This window comes from Octopus bimaculoides, chromosome 12, assembly GCF_046866305.1.
Source record: "Octopus bimaculoides isolate indiv1 chromosome 12, ASM4686630v1, whole genome shotgun sequence".
Lineage (NCBI taxonomy): Eukaryota > Metazoa > Mollusca > Cephalopoda > Octopoda > Octopodidae > Octopus > Octopus bimaculoides.
This window is the reverse complement of record NC_142939.1, coordinates 60408243-60424061: the sequence shown is the minus strand read 5'-3', so window position 1 is coordinate 60424061 and position 15819 is coordinate 60408243. Positions and strand designations below refer to the sequence as shown.

Here is a 15819-nt window from a genome sequence, read left to right as displayed (position 1 = left end):
TATACCTGTGGAGCACTGGGATTGACATAATTGACTACTCCCTTCTGCCAAATTTCAGAGCTCATGACTGTAAAGAGATGCAAAAGCCTCAAAAACTACTCAGAAACCTCCATTTGTCTGATCGGTATCGACTGAAATTCCCTTACTATGTGAAATTACTGTGTTGTTGTTGTTGTTGGTGGTGGTGGTGGTGGTGGTGGTGGTGGTGGTCGCCGTCGTCGTCGTCGTCGTCGCCGTCGTCGCCGTCACCGTCATCGCCATCGTAATCATCGTCATCATCATTATTATTCCTCTTTACATTCTGAGTTCAAATTCTGCCGAGGTCGACTTTGCCTTTCATCCTTTTGAGGGGGTCAATGAAATAAGTACCAGTTGAGCACTGGGGTTGATGTAATCGACTAGCCCCCTCCTGCAAAATTTCAAGCATTGTACCTTTAGTAGAAATGATGATGATGACGATGACGATGATTATTATTATTATTATTATTATTATTATTATTATTATTATTATTATTATTAGAGTGGGTGACAGAATTGTTAGAGCACTGGGAAAAAAAATACCTTGTGGTACTTCTTCTAACCCTTCACATTCCGAGTTGAACTCTTGTTGATGTCAGCTTTGCCTTCCAACCTTGAAGAGTTCATAAACTAAAGTACCAGTCAAATACTGGGGCGTGGGGTGCCAAAGAGCAAAGATTAAGAAACTATGACTTACAAGATGCAGTATTTTCAGATTTGGTATATTGAACTCGTTAATGTTTTGAATTCTATTTCCTTCAATTTTGAGAGTGGTAAGATGATGGAATCCTGATCCATCGAATGGTGGCACTTCTTTGATTTTATTGTCTGTAATGAAGCCAAAAAGAAGAAAGGAAAAGTCAAAGAAAAGCAAAATTTTCAGATTGCTGTAACACAAGGCACTATAATAGCTCTCTGTCAATTACAACAGCAGTATTTTAGTTGAACAAATCGCACCCAATACTTATTCTTTATAAACCTAGTACTTATTCTATCAGTGTATTTTGCTGAACCAAGTTACAGGGACATAAACACCCCCAACATCAGTTGTCAAGCGATGGTGTGGGGACAAACAGACACAAAGACGCACACACACACACACACACACAATGGGCTTCTTTCAGTTTCCGTCTACCAAATCCACTGACAAGGTTTTGGTCGGCCCAAGGCTATAGTAGAAGACACTTGCCCAAGGTGCCATGCAATGTGACTGAACCCAGAACCATGTGGTTGGGAAGCGAGCTTCTTACCACACAGCCACACCGGTGCCCATGGCTACAGCTGCACCCATATATATATATATATATATTTATATATATATATAATATATATATATATATATATATATATATATATATATATATATATATATATATATATATATATATATACACACATGTATATAGACATATATATGATGCATACATTCATATCTATATATGCACGTGTGTTTGTGTGTGTGTGTAGGTGGATAGGTAGGCAGGTAGATAGGTGAGTAGGGCAGGTAGAATGATAAGTAAATAGAAATGTAGGCTAGTTAGGAAGGTACATAGCTAGAGTTATATATTGTTAGAGAGTTGAAAAATATTTCTGGCAAAATCAAGAGGAAAAAGAAAAGGAATAAAAAATATGCCAGTGAAACCAGAAATGGTAGGGGGCAGTTTTATTTGATTAATGGCGGAGTAATGAGTCATGGTTTATAATCAAATATGGTTATTCTTTATACATATGTGTTTTTATATAGTGAGAGAGGAAGAGAGAAAGGATGAGCACAAGGAGAGAAGGGGATATAATGTGAGGGAGAATGAGAGAGAGAATGAAAAACTGTGCAAGGGATAGAAAGACTGAGAGGGAGAGAGTGGGGGAGAAAAGGAACAGGATTAGAGGCAGAAAATATGGAGAGAGAGAGAGAGAGAGAGAGAGAGAGAGAGAGAGAGAGAGAGAGAGAGAGAGATGTAATATATATATATATATATATATAGAGAGAGAGAGAGAGAGAGACAGACAGACAGACAGACAGACAAACAGAGAGAGAGAGAGAGACAGACAGATAGACAGACAGAGAAAGACAGAGAGAGAGAGAGATATAGATAAAGACAGAGAGAGGGAGAAAGACACAGAGAGAGAAAGGAACAGGATTAAAGAAAGAAGATCTGATGGAGAGATAGAGAGAGAGAGAAGCAGAGAGAGAGACAGAGACAGAAATGAATAAGACAAAGAGAAAGAATGTATGTGAGGGAGCAAGATAAGGAGATTCTTTGTGAGAAAGGCTATACAATCATCATCATCATCATCATCATCTGCAGCAGCAGCAGTATTGTTTGAACATCCACTTTTCTATGCTGGCATGGGTTGGATGGAATTAGCTGAGGCAGATATTCTACAGTCGAATGCCCTTTCTGTTGCCAACCCTCACCTGTTTTCCAAGTAACGTGTATATCATTCCATGACCAGACATGTTTTCATGGAAGATTGGAAACAAAGGGTGCCACTTGCATGATAGTGACACTCGCTTACAATTACCACACAATATCAAGGCAAGGAAACAATAACACACACACACACACACACAGACACACACACACACACAAACACATATATATATATATATATATATGGTGGTGGTGGTGATGGTGGTGGTGGTGGTGGTGGTGGTGGTGCTGGTGCTGTGCTGGTAATGGCCGAATAATAATGAACCTTTATTAGTTACTTATATAGTCTGCATTTAATGTCAGAATATAAATTACGGAGACATTGCAGTTGAGGGAAAAAGAGGAATCACCGACTGTTTTCATAACAACGAAATGAAGAAACGGTTCAGCAGAAGGGAATAAGTTTCAGAATAAAAGAACAATAATAATAAAAAAAAAGAAAAAAAGCAAGAAGTAAAAAAACCCAGGAACAGGAGAAAAAAAAAGATATTGTCATTTAATACTTATGAAATGTTAATCATTTCCTCTCAAAAGATGATTCAAATATTTGAGTGACTCAAATTTCAAAAAATATTAAACCAACTCAACACTGCCTCGTTCTTGTTCTTGTTTTTTTTCTTCTTCTTCTTCTTCTTCGTTTTCTTCTCTTTCTTTCTCCTCCTCCTCTTCCTCCTTTTCTTCTTCCTCCTCCTCTTCTCCCATGAATATTAAAGATATAGTATATGTATGCATGCATGCATGCATGTATGTATGTATGGATGGATGTACTACGGATGGATGTATGCATGTATGCGTGTATGTATGCATGGATGTGTACACGTATGTACGTATGGGTGGATGGAGGGGGGCAGCCGGATGTGTGTGTGAGAGAGAGAGAAAGAAAGCGACAGAGAGATATTGAGAGGATGTGTGTGTGTGTGTGTGTGTGTGTGTGTAAAAGTGCATATATGCATGCATATGTAAGCGTGCATGTGTGTGTGTGAATGTGCATGTGTGTGTGTGTGTGTGTTTGTGTGTTTGTCTTATGTGTAATCTCTTTTATTTTCACTACATAAAATGTTCCCTCTGTCCCAATGTTCTTCTCTCAAATATCTTCCAGAATACAGAAATCTATCTTTGAATCACTGCTATTGTTATTCTGACACTGTTATTGTTCCCCACAAAAGGTTAGGTTCTTATGTTTTTTTTGCTGTTGTTTCGTTTTACTTTTTTTTTGTTTTCTATTTTGGTTTGCTGTTCTTTTTTTTTTCCTTTTTTTTTTTAATCTGAAGACAATCCTATAGCCCAACCCCTACCACACACACACACACACACACACACAAACACACACACACACAAACACACACACACTCACACACACACACATACATGCACACACATACCTCACTTCTGACTTTCTATAATGACACAAATAACAAATGTTGATAACCCTTGCCAAGAATAAAAACTACGAAATGTCATGAAAAAATGTGTGTGTGTGTGTGTGTTTATGTGCTTAAGTGTGTACATGTATGTGTTCTTTATCACACACACACACACATATATTTACAAAGTGCATTCCAGAAGTTTTGAGATTTTTTTTCAGGAGAATGAATTTCAAAAAAGTACAAAACTCTTGTCTCTTTCAATGCAAGAATCCTCTGGCACCAATGTGCTCCTTGAATGTGGCACGCCAAGCGTTCCATGAAGTTCCTACGGAAGTCCTCCAAAGTGATGGTGTCCAAAACCCTTGTCACAGTCCCCTTCAATTCCATCTCCTCCTTCGACTTGGAGAACAACTTTTTAGTTGTTACTCAAGCTGAAGGAGATGAATGAGGGTCAAAACTTCTTCTCCCTTTTCTTCTTCTTCTTCTTCTTCTTCTTCTTCTTCTTCTTCTCTTTCTTTCTTTCTCCTCCTCCTCTTCCTCCTTTTCCTCTTCCTCCTCCTCTTCTCCCATGAACATTAAAGATATAGTATATGTATGCATACATGTATGTATGTATGTATGTATGTATGTATGTGTGTGTACATGTATGTATGTATGGGTGGATGGAGGGGCAGTCAGATGAGGGAGAATGAGGGACAGTTTTGATGTCCATCTCTTTCAAGTAGTTGGCTACCGAGATGGAATTGTGGACTGGTGTATTGTTCTGGTGCAGGTGCCACTGACCCGAGTGGAAGAACTCTGACCTTTCACAATGAAATCTTTTTCTGAACTTCCACAAAACCTTCACAAAGTACTCTTTGTTGACCATCTGGCCAGAGGGTTCACAGTGGACATAGATGATGATAGCCTTGCTGTCACTTTGCCAGGCATCTTGTGCCAGCAGAAAACAGATGCTCAGCTCATACAAGTTTATCCATGACCAATCTGGAGCATTTCGTAAGTTTCTCTAGCATTTTTAACACAAAACTTTATTGCATAGCAAGCTTCCAAATGGTCTTACTGTCTCAACTGCATTCAGGAGTGGCTGTGTGGTAAGTAGCTTGCTTACCAAAAACATGGTTCCAGGTTCAGTTCCACTGCGTGGCACCTTGGGCAAGTATCTTCTACTATAGCCTCGGTATGACCAAAGCTTTGTGAGTGGATTTGGTAGATGGAAACTGAAAGAAGCCCATCACATATATATATATATATATATGTATATGTATATGTTTGTGTGTATGTGTTTGTCCCCACAACATTGCTTGACAACCGATGTTGATGTGTTTACATCCCCGTAAGTTAGCGGTTTGGCAAAAGTGATCGATAGAATAAACACCTCACTCCTGTTATTGAGGTAAACATCCAGGCATTGGGTACCTTATAAAATTGCTCTCTTCTCAACCAGGCATAATCTGCATTTCCTGCTGCTATTGAAGTACAGTTTGCATCTTTCTAGGATCTTACATTTATGCTGTACTCTGTGGCACTTTCTTTCAAAGCCCAGACATGCTTGGCTAGTGGTGGAGCGCACAGGTACAATAGAATGTACTTCTTTTCATGCGGGCAGCCACCGGCATGGCAGCCAGTCAGGCAGCACTGGCTCCAAACATGTTCAATGCCAGTGCACCTGATTGGCTCCCATGCTGGTGGCACGTAAAAAGCACCCACTATACTCTTGGAGTGGTTGGCATTATGAAGGGCATCCAGCTGTAGAAACCTTGCCAGATCAGACTGGACCCTGGTGCAGCCTATGGGCTTGCCAGTCCCCAGCCAAACCACCCAACCCATGCCAACATGGAAAACGGATGTTGAATGATGATGACGATGATGATGATGATGATGATGTATATGCACAATCAGGTGAGAAGATGATTTAAGACAAATGTTTGGAACAACGTAAAGGAGAATGGCAAGAGCGCAAGGGAAATGGAGCAAATGTTGTGGCCAGTGGAAGCAACTCAGCACCAGACAACCTGTCTAATCTAGGTGTTATATATATATATATATATATATATATATATATAATTATTACAAATTAAAAGGGTAAAGGATTATCAATTTATTAATTCATTAATAAATCAACAATTAATAATTAATAATTTTTACCAAGCCCATCGGTATGTAAGCACCATTATTGGTGGAGAACTTATTTAAAAGCTCATATATATTTATAAACATAATTAAGGGATCAGCAAATATTTGCTTCACCACATACCGAAGTTCAGAAATAGCAGCTAAAAAAGCTGAGACTCCCACAGATAGCATCACTTGTAACTCACAAAGGCAAAAACAAGAAGAAAAAACAATGAAAACTAACCATTCTGAAGATTAACCGTAGACACGTTTCCACTCATAAATTATATATATATATATATATATATATATATAAGGAGGATACAAGAGGCGGTCAAAAAAGCCAGCTTCTATATATGGCTGAAGCGGGAAGGCCAAATATGGCTTGAAAGTCATAACATGCCTAGGTGAGACAGGCTGACACAGAAGTGGCTTCGCGCCCTCCATTGTCAGTTAAAGTTTAGACAGTGTCACGTGACAACTTGCTGGGGAAGCCTGCTGGACCCTAGCAACAGGTATAAAAAGGGGAATTTGACATGACAATCAGTCGGACGCTGACACTCGTTGATGCTGCATCGAAGAGGCCAGGGAATAGAAGAAAGAAGACATGCACCCAACACCAGAGCTGAAGACACCTCCGAAAGGAGGGGCCCCACCACGTCAAAACGGTAGAGGAGTAGGGGCCGAAACCGGACGTGGTTCCTCCTGATGATGTCTTGAGCTAACTGGATCCTATAAAGGAGCTGTTGTGGCAGCAGACCACGAAACATGGTTGAAATTACATATATATATATTACTAATAATAAATGAGTATAAGCATATATACGTACAGGTATGTGCATACCTACGTCTACCTATATATGTAGGTGCATATCTGGGTACAGGACATTGCAAACAAAACGTAGGCAAAAAAATAATAATATAGATATATATATATATATATATATATATATATATACACATACATACACACACACACACAGATAGACAGATAGATAGACACACTCACACAATAAACAACATATAGTTTTCAAGGCATTGATCATCCCAAGGCATTGATCATCCCAGAGCTATAAGTAGAACACAGTTGCCCAAGGTGCTGTGCAGTGGGACTGAACCCCCAAACCATAGAGTTAGTTTTTATAGAGTTGTACAACTCCTCCACTGAGTCATCACAGAAGTAATACAACACAAGTTTTACTTACTGCTAAGGTCTATGTATCTAACAAGTGGGTGTGAAATTCCTTCAGAGATATCCTTTATCCTGTTGTTGTTGATAGACATATATTGCAGAAACGGACATGGATCAAGCATTATGCTTGCAATGCGGTTTTTGTCGGCTGTCAGCTGCAGCAAATCAGTCAATGTGTTGAAAGGCTTTAGATCAGTCAAATAGTTGTTGCTTACATTAACAATTCTCAGATGAATATATTTCTCCAGGATTGAAATATCGGTCATCTTCCTGGTAAAAAAAAAACAAAAATAAATAAATAAATAAAAGAGAGAGAGAGAGAGAAGAAGAAAGGCAGAATTTTATTTGCTGCTTCTCTGAGAAAGAGACAGAATTATTGTTTACATGATATAAATTGTTTCGTCCTGTTTCCACTGGTCATTCTATTTGCTTCACATCAGTCATCCCTCATTGCCTAATTTATCAAGTACATACACCAGGAGATGATTTTTAAAATGAGAATATCTGAAATAAACTTGACCGCTCTTACAAACGAGAATACTAAAAATGAACCCGGCTGCTCTCAAAAATTAAGTAAAAAGACCGGAAAAATAATCCAGAATCCTTGTCCGGTACCCGATCAATCCCAAAATCTAATCAGTTCATGCCAGTCACAAAGCCAAACATCCCTAAAAGTTTCATCTAAATCTATCCAGTGGCTTTTGAGATATCTTGTCCATGGACAAACAAACAAACAAACAAACAAATACGACTGAAAACAATACCTCCGCCTTCACTAAGGCAGAGGTAATAAGTGAGAAGAAAGTTAGAGATCTTGAAAGAGGTGCCTTCAAAAAACTGACATACTCTGTTTATATATGGCATCGGCGACGGCGTCATGGTTTAGCATCCATTTTCCATGCTGGCGTAGGTTGTTAGTTGGTTTGACTCAAACTGGTAAGCCAGAGAGCTACACCAAGCTCCAGTCTGTTATGGCTTTGTTTCTACAGTTGGATGCTCTTCCTAACACCAACCACTACACGGTGTGAACTGGATGCCGTTTAGGTGTCACTGGCACTAGCCACGACTGGGCATAACTCGATACTCCTTTATTCCAACTTTTACATATGTTCTAGTATTCAGCAATACATGATGTCACAATATAGATACAATCAGTAGATGCACACTCGAAAGAGATTGGTGAAAAGCCAAACTCACTGCCTTCAATTCAGTTTTTGTGCCTAGCCTTACCTATAGCCATGAATATTGGATAATGACCAAAAGAGTACAATCGCAAATACAAGCGGCCGAAATGGGGTTCCTCTGAAGGACCTATGGAGTAGTGTTGCCTGACATATGCACATAGCTCAGAGATCAGGGAGTCCTTCCATATTGAGCCACCACTCCTTTGCATTGAGAGATCATAGATCCAGTGTTACAGATGTGATTAGAATGTCACAGGAAAGAATCACAAGCCAAGCCAATCAGCAGAAGATCTTAGGAATGGTTGGATAACATGCATAGTGTCAATTAGTCGTGCTTGGAAATCCAGCCAGAAAGTCTAATGATAGCTGCTTTTGATAGGGCCCCATGGCAGAAATGCCAGAGGATTCTACCCCAACAACCCTCTCAGGAATATTGGACAGGGAAGATGGATGGATAGATGGAAGGATGGTTACCATATTTCTGTTGAAATACACTGCCTTCTTTTCAAATAATTTTGGAAATAAAGAATTTGGTAAAATAACATTGTCATTATTATGTTGGTGTTTATATAAGACAACTTACCTATTACTGAGATCAAGTTTAATGAAGGAATAAGCAAGACCACTTCCTGTTCTCCGTAGTGAAGAGATACCTTCTTTAACTACTTCTTCTGACAAAATATTATCCGGTACCTATAAAAGATAGCAAATGGTAGAAATAATTATTATTATTATCATTAGTATTCTGCAAGCTGGTAGAATCGTTAGCACACCAGGGAATATGCCTAGCAGCATTTCATTGGTCATTATGTTCTGAGTTCAAATTCCACCAAATTCGACTTTGTTATTCATCCTTTCAGGGTCAATAAATTAAGTAACAGTCAAGTACTGCAGTTGATGTGATCAACTAACCCTCTCCCCACAAATTCCAGGCTTTGGGCCTATATTAGAAAGAATTATTATTATTATTATTATTATTATTGGTGTTGTTGTTGTTGTCGTTATTGTTAAGGCGGCGAGGTGGCAGAATCGTTAGCACGCCGGGCAAAATGCTTAGCGGTATTTCATCTGCCGTAACGTTCTGAGTTCAAATTCCGCCGAGGTCGACTTTGCCTTTCATCCTTTCAGGGTTGATAAATTAAGTACCAGTTGCGTACTGAGGTCGATCTAATCAACTGTAGCCCATCTTTCATACCAAGACAAAACAATGTACATGATAACAATTCCATTCAGTTAAGATCAGAAGTCATGACAGCCAGTGCCTGATGATGATGATGTTGATGTTGATGTTGATGTTGATGGTGGTGGTGATGGTGACGATGATGATGATGATGATGATGACAATGATGATGATAATGATGATGATGATGATGATGATGACTGTTGTTGGTTTTGTTATTGTTGTTGTTGCTATTATTATTATTATTATTATTATTATTATTATTATTATTATTATTATTATTATTATTATTATTATTATTATTATTATTATTATTATTATTATTATTATTATTGTTATTATTATTATTATTCGGCAAGCTGGCAGAATTGTTAGCACACCAGACAAAATGCTTAGTGGTATTTCGTCCATTGCTACATTCTGTGTTCAAATTCCACCAAGGTCGACTTTACCTTTCATCCTGTATTTTACTTAGCTTGACGTGCTTTCTCAAGTGCAGCTGCAGCGCAGTACAGCTGTTCTGAGTTCAAATCTTGTTGAAGCTAACTTTGCCTTTCTCCCCTCTCGGCTTGATGAAATAAAAATACCAGTTCAAGTACTGGAGTTGATGTAATTGATTAAATCCCCTCCTATCAAAATTGCCAGCTTATGTTTTGATTAGAGGCCATTATTAAGCAACAAAAATAGAGAAGGGGTGGTTTAACCCTTTTGTAAGCATAATGCAGTAATTTTGTTTCGATTAATTTTGGAAATAATGAGGAATTTATTCCAATAACTTTGTCGTTGTTTAGCTGGCGTCGTCATCATTATCATCATTTCGATGTCTACTTTTCTATACTTGCATGGCTCAAATGGAATTTGTTGAGGCTGATTTTCTACAGCTAGATGCCCTTGCCTGTTTCCAAGTAAGGTAATATTTCACCTTTACGCGATCTTTCGAACTGCTAGATATAGCAGCCAAATCTTCCTTAAATGTCTAAAAAATGTCTGTCATTATGTCTAAAAAAATAAACGTCATTATATAATGTAATTGGGATTATTATTTTTTTTTTTTTTTTTGGAAACCCTTCGGTATTGGTCCATAGAGATCAATATGTAGAGACGTCGTCATTTGCTCTCTTTTTCAACCTAGCCTCTTTATCTATGTCATGAGGGAAGGTTGTACGGGTGAATGATGTCGTCTGCCAATTTTAGTCATAATTAGAGCAGTAATGCATTGTTTTATATGTAATCATAAACACGTATGTGTTAATAACAAACATGTATCCAGCGTAAAGATTTTGTGTTCGTTTTCTTTGCTGATTTCCATGACAACAGTCAGATCAAACGTAGGATACGCTAGCAATGGACCTCTTCGATAAATTTAAAATGTTGCTTCTTTATTATTGAATTCTAGATTATTATTGATTTCTAGAAAAAAAATAGTGCAACTTTTACTTTCAGCAAAGTAAGGGGCAAACTTAATTTAGGTGACAAATATAATTTTATTACGTTTGTTTTGTTGGCACCCCGTCGCTTACGACGTCGAGGGTACCCTTAACGTAGTTCTCGGGGATATTCAGCGTGACAAGCTGACCCTTTGAATTACAGTAAGAGTGAGAGAAAGTTGTGGTAAAAGTGTACACCATCCCCTACCGGAGCTTTTAGGTGTTTTCGCTCAATAGACACTCACAACGCCCGGTCTGGGACTCGAAACCACGATCCTATGACCGCGAGTCCGCTGCCCTAACCACCGGGCCATTGCGCCTCCACCCTTTTATATATATATATATATATATATATATATATATATATATATATATATATATATATATATATATATATATATATATGTATGTATGTATGTATGTATGTATGTATGTATGTATGTATGTATGTATGTATATATATATATATATATATATATATATATATATATATATATATATATATATATATATATATATATAGAGTTATTAATATTTCTAAGTCTCTCTAAAGGAGACTACGGCAGCGGTACTGGAAATTAATAGTTATCGCCAAGCCAACATGGCAGTCCCAAAATTAGGACGAAAGCTGCCGTGAATTAGCTCCAAGAAGCCATCGCCTCTAGCTAGGTATGTGACACACGAAACCTGTGTCCTTTATAACCTTCGAACAGGGGAGGTCAGCAGTGTCCCCCTGCTGGTTTGGCATCTGCAGACTAGTTTCAAGGTGTTGCCCCTTGTCAATGCATATATATATATATATATATATAATGCAAAAGAAAAACAAAGAAAAAAAGAGAAAGAAAAGAAAAAACATTAATGCAACACCAATTAGTCGCACTGTTTTAAGCACCTCGTATAAACCCTCATTACTTTTTTATTTTATTTTATTGGTGTGGGTGGATAAAAATTAAAAACGAAAAGAAAATTTTTTGTCGTACTCATGTGAATTCCCGTGTGTAGAACACAAATTCGCAAAATCTTTCAGAAAATTGCAAAAAAAAATAAAACAGAAAATTACGAGGTATTATATGGGGTACGTAAACCAGAATTCCGCCAAACGCATTCCAACCGTGGCCATCCCGTCTTCAATCGAATTTTTACTTTCTGAGTTCGATCGTCCCTTTGGATTCTTCCCACGAGTCATACTTCGAAACACGACTGTGGATACTTTAAAAAAACAATTTCGTGCTGACACAACCTGTCGGGTGGTTTATTAGCATTAGTTTTAAATATTTCGTTTTCAGTTTTTAAACTAAAGTTCGCCATGAGATGTTTACAATAATGAAATTTGAACTTTTAAATTAAAAAAAAAAAGAAAAGGAAAAAAAGTAACGAGCTGGAGAATCCGGGCATCGATCCCGGTACCTCTCGCATGCTAAGCGAGCGCTCTACCATCTGAGCTAATTCCCCTTAACAATTTTACGGTGCTAGTTATCGTTATTTAAACACGATGTTTATAGTCATCGTATGTTTATATTGAAAGTGAAATAAATGGAATATAAAGTGGCAGGCTACAGAACTTGTAGAAGTAGTAGCCATTGCTGTTTGATCACAGATAAAACCTGTAACAGACCCAAGATCGTATTTTCTTATTCAGTGATTGTAGAACTACATTTATCTAATGTGTCATATCTGTTTTAAGGTGGAAAGTTATCGTTTAAATGAGACTTCACTGCTATTTCTAGCAGGCCGAGAAATTCAAAAATCAAAATCTACGTTAAAAGATTCAATGACCTGTGGCCCTTATAATAGGGGTTTTGAAATGCAGTAGAACAAAGTGAATATTCCTTTTAGAGGTTTTCGATTAAATATTTCGTATTTTACAATCGCTAATTTCACTAGGAAGACATAAATTATAATTATTTTTAACATTACTGTGTGGTAAGTAGCTTGCTTACCAACCACATGGTTCCGGGTTCAGTTCCACAGCGTGGCACCTTAGGGACATTCCAAGAAATATCAAGAAAAAAAATATAAAGATAATAAAATAGAACATTTCATTCTAGCATTTAATAAATTATAAGTACTTCATTTCTACAATTACAGTTTTTACGAGCTAGCAGAAACGTTAGAGCATCATAAAAAAAATAATATTTTAGGGAACTTGTTCAGGCTCTTTATTTTCCGAAATCAAATTTCGCCGAAGCGAACTTTGCCTTTCACCCCCACCCCACCCCGTGATAAATAAAATAAAGAAATGATTTACTATTGAAGTCGATGTCTTCAACTACACCTTCCCCTCAAAATTGCTGGCCTTGTGCCCAAAACAGAGACAATCTTCACTTTTTTTGAATATTCTTAATTATTCGTTGGAAGGGCACTAAAATCCACCTCGTTCAGTGCACTGAAATTCAATTGGCCCGGGACACCAGTAATCTTAGGGCTGGCACTGGTAATTCTTACCTTCCGGACAGGGTTTCATTCTTCAAAGAAAGTTTTCTCCGATTGGGTTTTTTTTTAAATCCCTTTTAGGGCGAAGATAAAGAATACGCATACTACTCGTTTTCGGCGTTTAGGTTTAGGTTTAGGGTTAGGGTTAGGGTTAGGGTTAGGTTTAGGGTTAGGGTTAGGGTTAGGGTTACGCCGATAATGGGTGATGTGCGTATTCTTTACCTCCGCCCCTTTTAGTTTATTCCAGTCACGAGCAAACTGCAGCCCGCGGGACTTTCTGAATGACACGCCCTAACAAGAAATTATCTTCAATTTTTTAGTAGTGCGAACCACCCGAGGATCAGCCATGTCCCGTGACCCGCTTCTTGAGAAAGGTTGCCCATGCCTGGTTCATTAACCTAAATTTCACTCAAACTAGGATTAATAAAATACAAACTTTAAATTAAAACTAATTTACCTCTTCGAGGATCTCTTCCTCCTCCTCTACCGGCTTGGCAACCTCCTCTACCGGCTTGGCAACCTCCTCTACAGCCTCGTCTTCTTTCACTTTTCCATTTTGGTCTCCCACACCTGTAGAATCTTCCAACCCGTCTAATTCTATCTTTCCTTCTTCCGTCCTTTCTATTTCTTCTGTGCTTTCTATTTCTACTGTTACTTTTGATTCTTCTTTTCCTTCTGTTTCCTTTACTTCGGTTTCTTCGATTACTTTTTCCGCCGTACTTCCTGGTTCTTCAATTATTTCTGATTTTTCCTTTTCTTCTGGTACTTCTCCCTCGTGTATTTTTTCGCTGGCTTTATCTCCTTCCGTAACTTCTTGTAATTCCGTGTCTGACATTTTCAAATATCACTTGTTTACTTTCTCTGCAGAATCGAACCTTCTTTCCAATCTTTCAACCAAATCCTTCAAAAGTTCTTCATAACAACTAACTTACGGAGAAATTGTTACTCTCATATTTTTTTCTTTTGTTTATTTTAACTACCCGTTTCTTTCTCCTGTTAAGAAGTGGGGGAAATAGTTTTAATATATTATAAAAAAATAAATAAAAACGACTATGTGTGTGTGTGAATGTATGAATGCATGCCTGTCGATAACGGGGTGCACTGGACGGCACTGCTCCTTCGCTATTCAATGGTGCACCTTCAGATTTATAGTAATACACTTACATTCGAAACACCACTTTCGCATTATTACAAATTGTTGCCTATCCAGAATATTCTGAAGCACCCCCAAGCACCAATGTCTGGTGACGGGCCTATAGGAATGTATGTATGTGTGCATGCATATGTATGTCAAATGTTCTGTCGAATAAATTTTCCAAATTGTGCAAGTTATTTAGTATAAAACATTCTAATTTTTTCCTAATCCATTCACTTTTCTCAATGTCCTCTTCTTTCTTTCTCTCACTCTGTGTATGTGTGTGTGTATAATTATGTATGTATGTATGTATAGGCCGTCTAAGAAGCCGTAAGTTAGGGAAAATATACAGGCACTAGTGTTATTGTCGATACAGTGGGTATATTCACCAACGTATACAGTATTACTATATATTCATTACTCTAACGACGTTCTTTTGAGTTTCTTGTTTTCTTTTTTCTTTCATTTCTTACAAAATTCCCCTAAACAAAACATACTTTTAAGTGACATAAAGTCAAATGTTTGTAACCGGTCACTGAAAGTTGCTAAATTCGGCTGAAGAGACAGAGAGAAGGAGAAAGAGAGGGAGAGAACAGGAAAACGACAGACATGGAGCTTTCTTGCAGAAACTGTTCAGTAAATTAACAAAAACAGAGAACTTCTGTAATTAAATAAGTTGCTGTCAAAGTATATAGGCATCTGTCACTGGAAGGTTTCAACAAAATCAACATGTTGGAAGTTACACGACACGTGGCGATGCTGCTGGGGAAAACTTGGCTGGCGTCTACTTGGTTGTTATAGCAACCAAGAAAATGGCCTCCCAAATAACGTGGCTCTGTCAACTTGGGGAAGATAATTGTGTGTGTGTGTGGGGGGGGGGGGGGGTAAAGAGAAAGAGAGAGAGAGATTATTATGTTGTTAATATTTAGCAGAAGCAATAGAGTGACTCAAGGGTCGAGCGTTTCGTGCGTTGGCACTAATCAAACTAGTACCAACGTGCACTCTGTTGCTTCTGCTAAATATTAATAAAACTATACATATACTCATTTTAAGTTTTATTTTCCTGTTTGCATCACCATACTTATGCATATACATATATATATATATATATATATATATATATATATATCATCATCATCATCATCATCGTTTAACGTCCGCTTTCCATGCTAGCATGGGTTGGACGATTTGACTGAGGACTGGTGAAACCAGATGGCTACACCAGGCTCCAATCTGATTTGGCAGAGTTTCTACAGCTGGATGCCCTTCCTAACGCCAACCACTCTGAGAGTGTAGTGGGTGCTTTTACGTGCCACCGGCACGAAGGCCAGTCAGGCGG

The 15819-nt window shown here is 38.0% G+C and overlaps 1 protein-coding gene and 1 non-coding gene across 2 annotated transcripts in view; both read right to left on the bottom strand.

Annotated features, from left to right (window-relative positions):
• LOC106868462 (leucine-rich repeat-containing protein 23) overlaps positions 1-15294 on the bottom strand; it is a 30912-nt gene extending 15618 nt beyond the window's left edge. The window contains exons 1-4 of the mRNA XM_014913736.3: positions 13803-15294; positions 8889-8998; positions 7135-7391; positions 716-846 (exon numbers count right to left, since the gene is read on the bottom strand). Of these exons, the coding sequence (XP_014769222.2) occupies positions 716-846; positions 7135-7391; positions 8889-8998; positions 13803-14180 (876 nt within the window). The 5' untranslated portion in view covers positions 14181-15294. The remainder of the gene's footprint in view (positions 1-715; positions 847-7134; positions 7392-8888; positions 8999-13802) is intronic.
• Positions 12292-12364, bottom strand: Trnaa-agc (transfer RNA alanine (anticodon AGC)). Its single transcript has one exon. It is a non-coding gene; the product is annotated as a tRNA-Ala (tRNA).
• Positions 15295-15819: the final 525 nt, after the last annotated feature.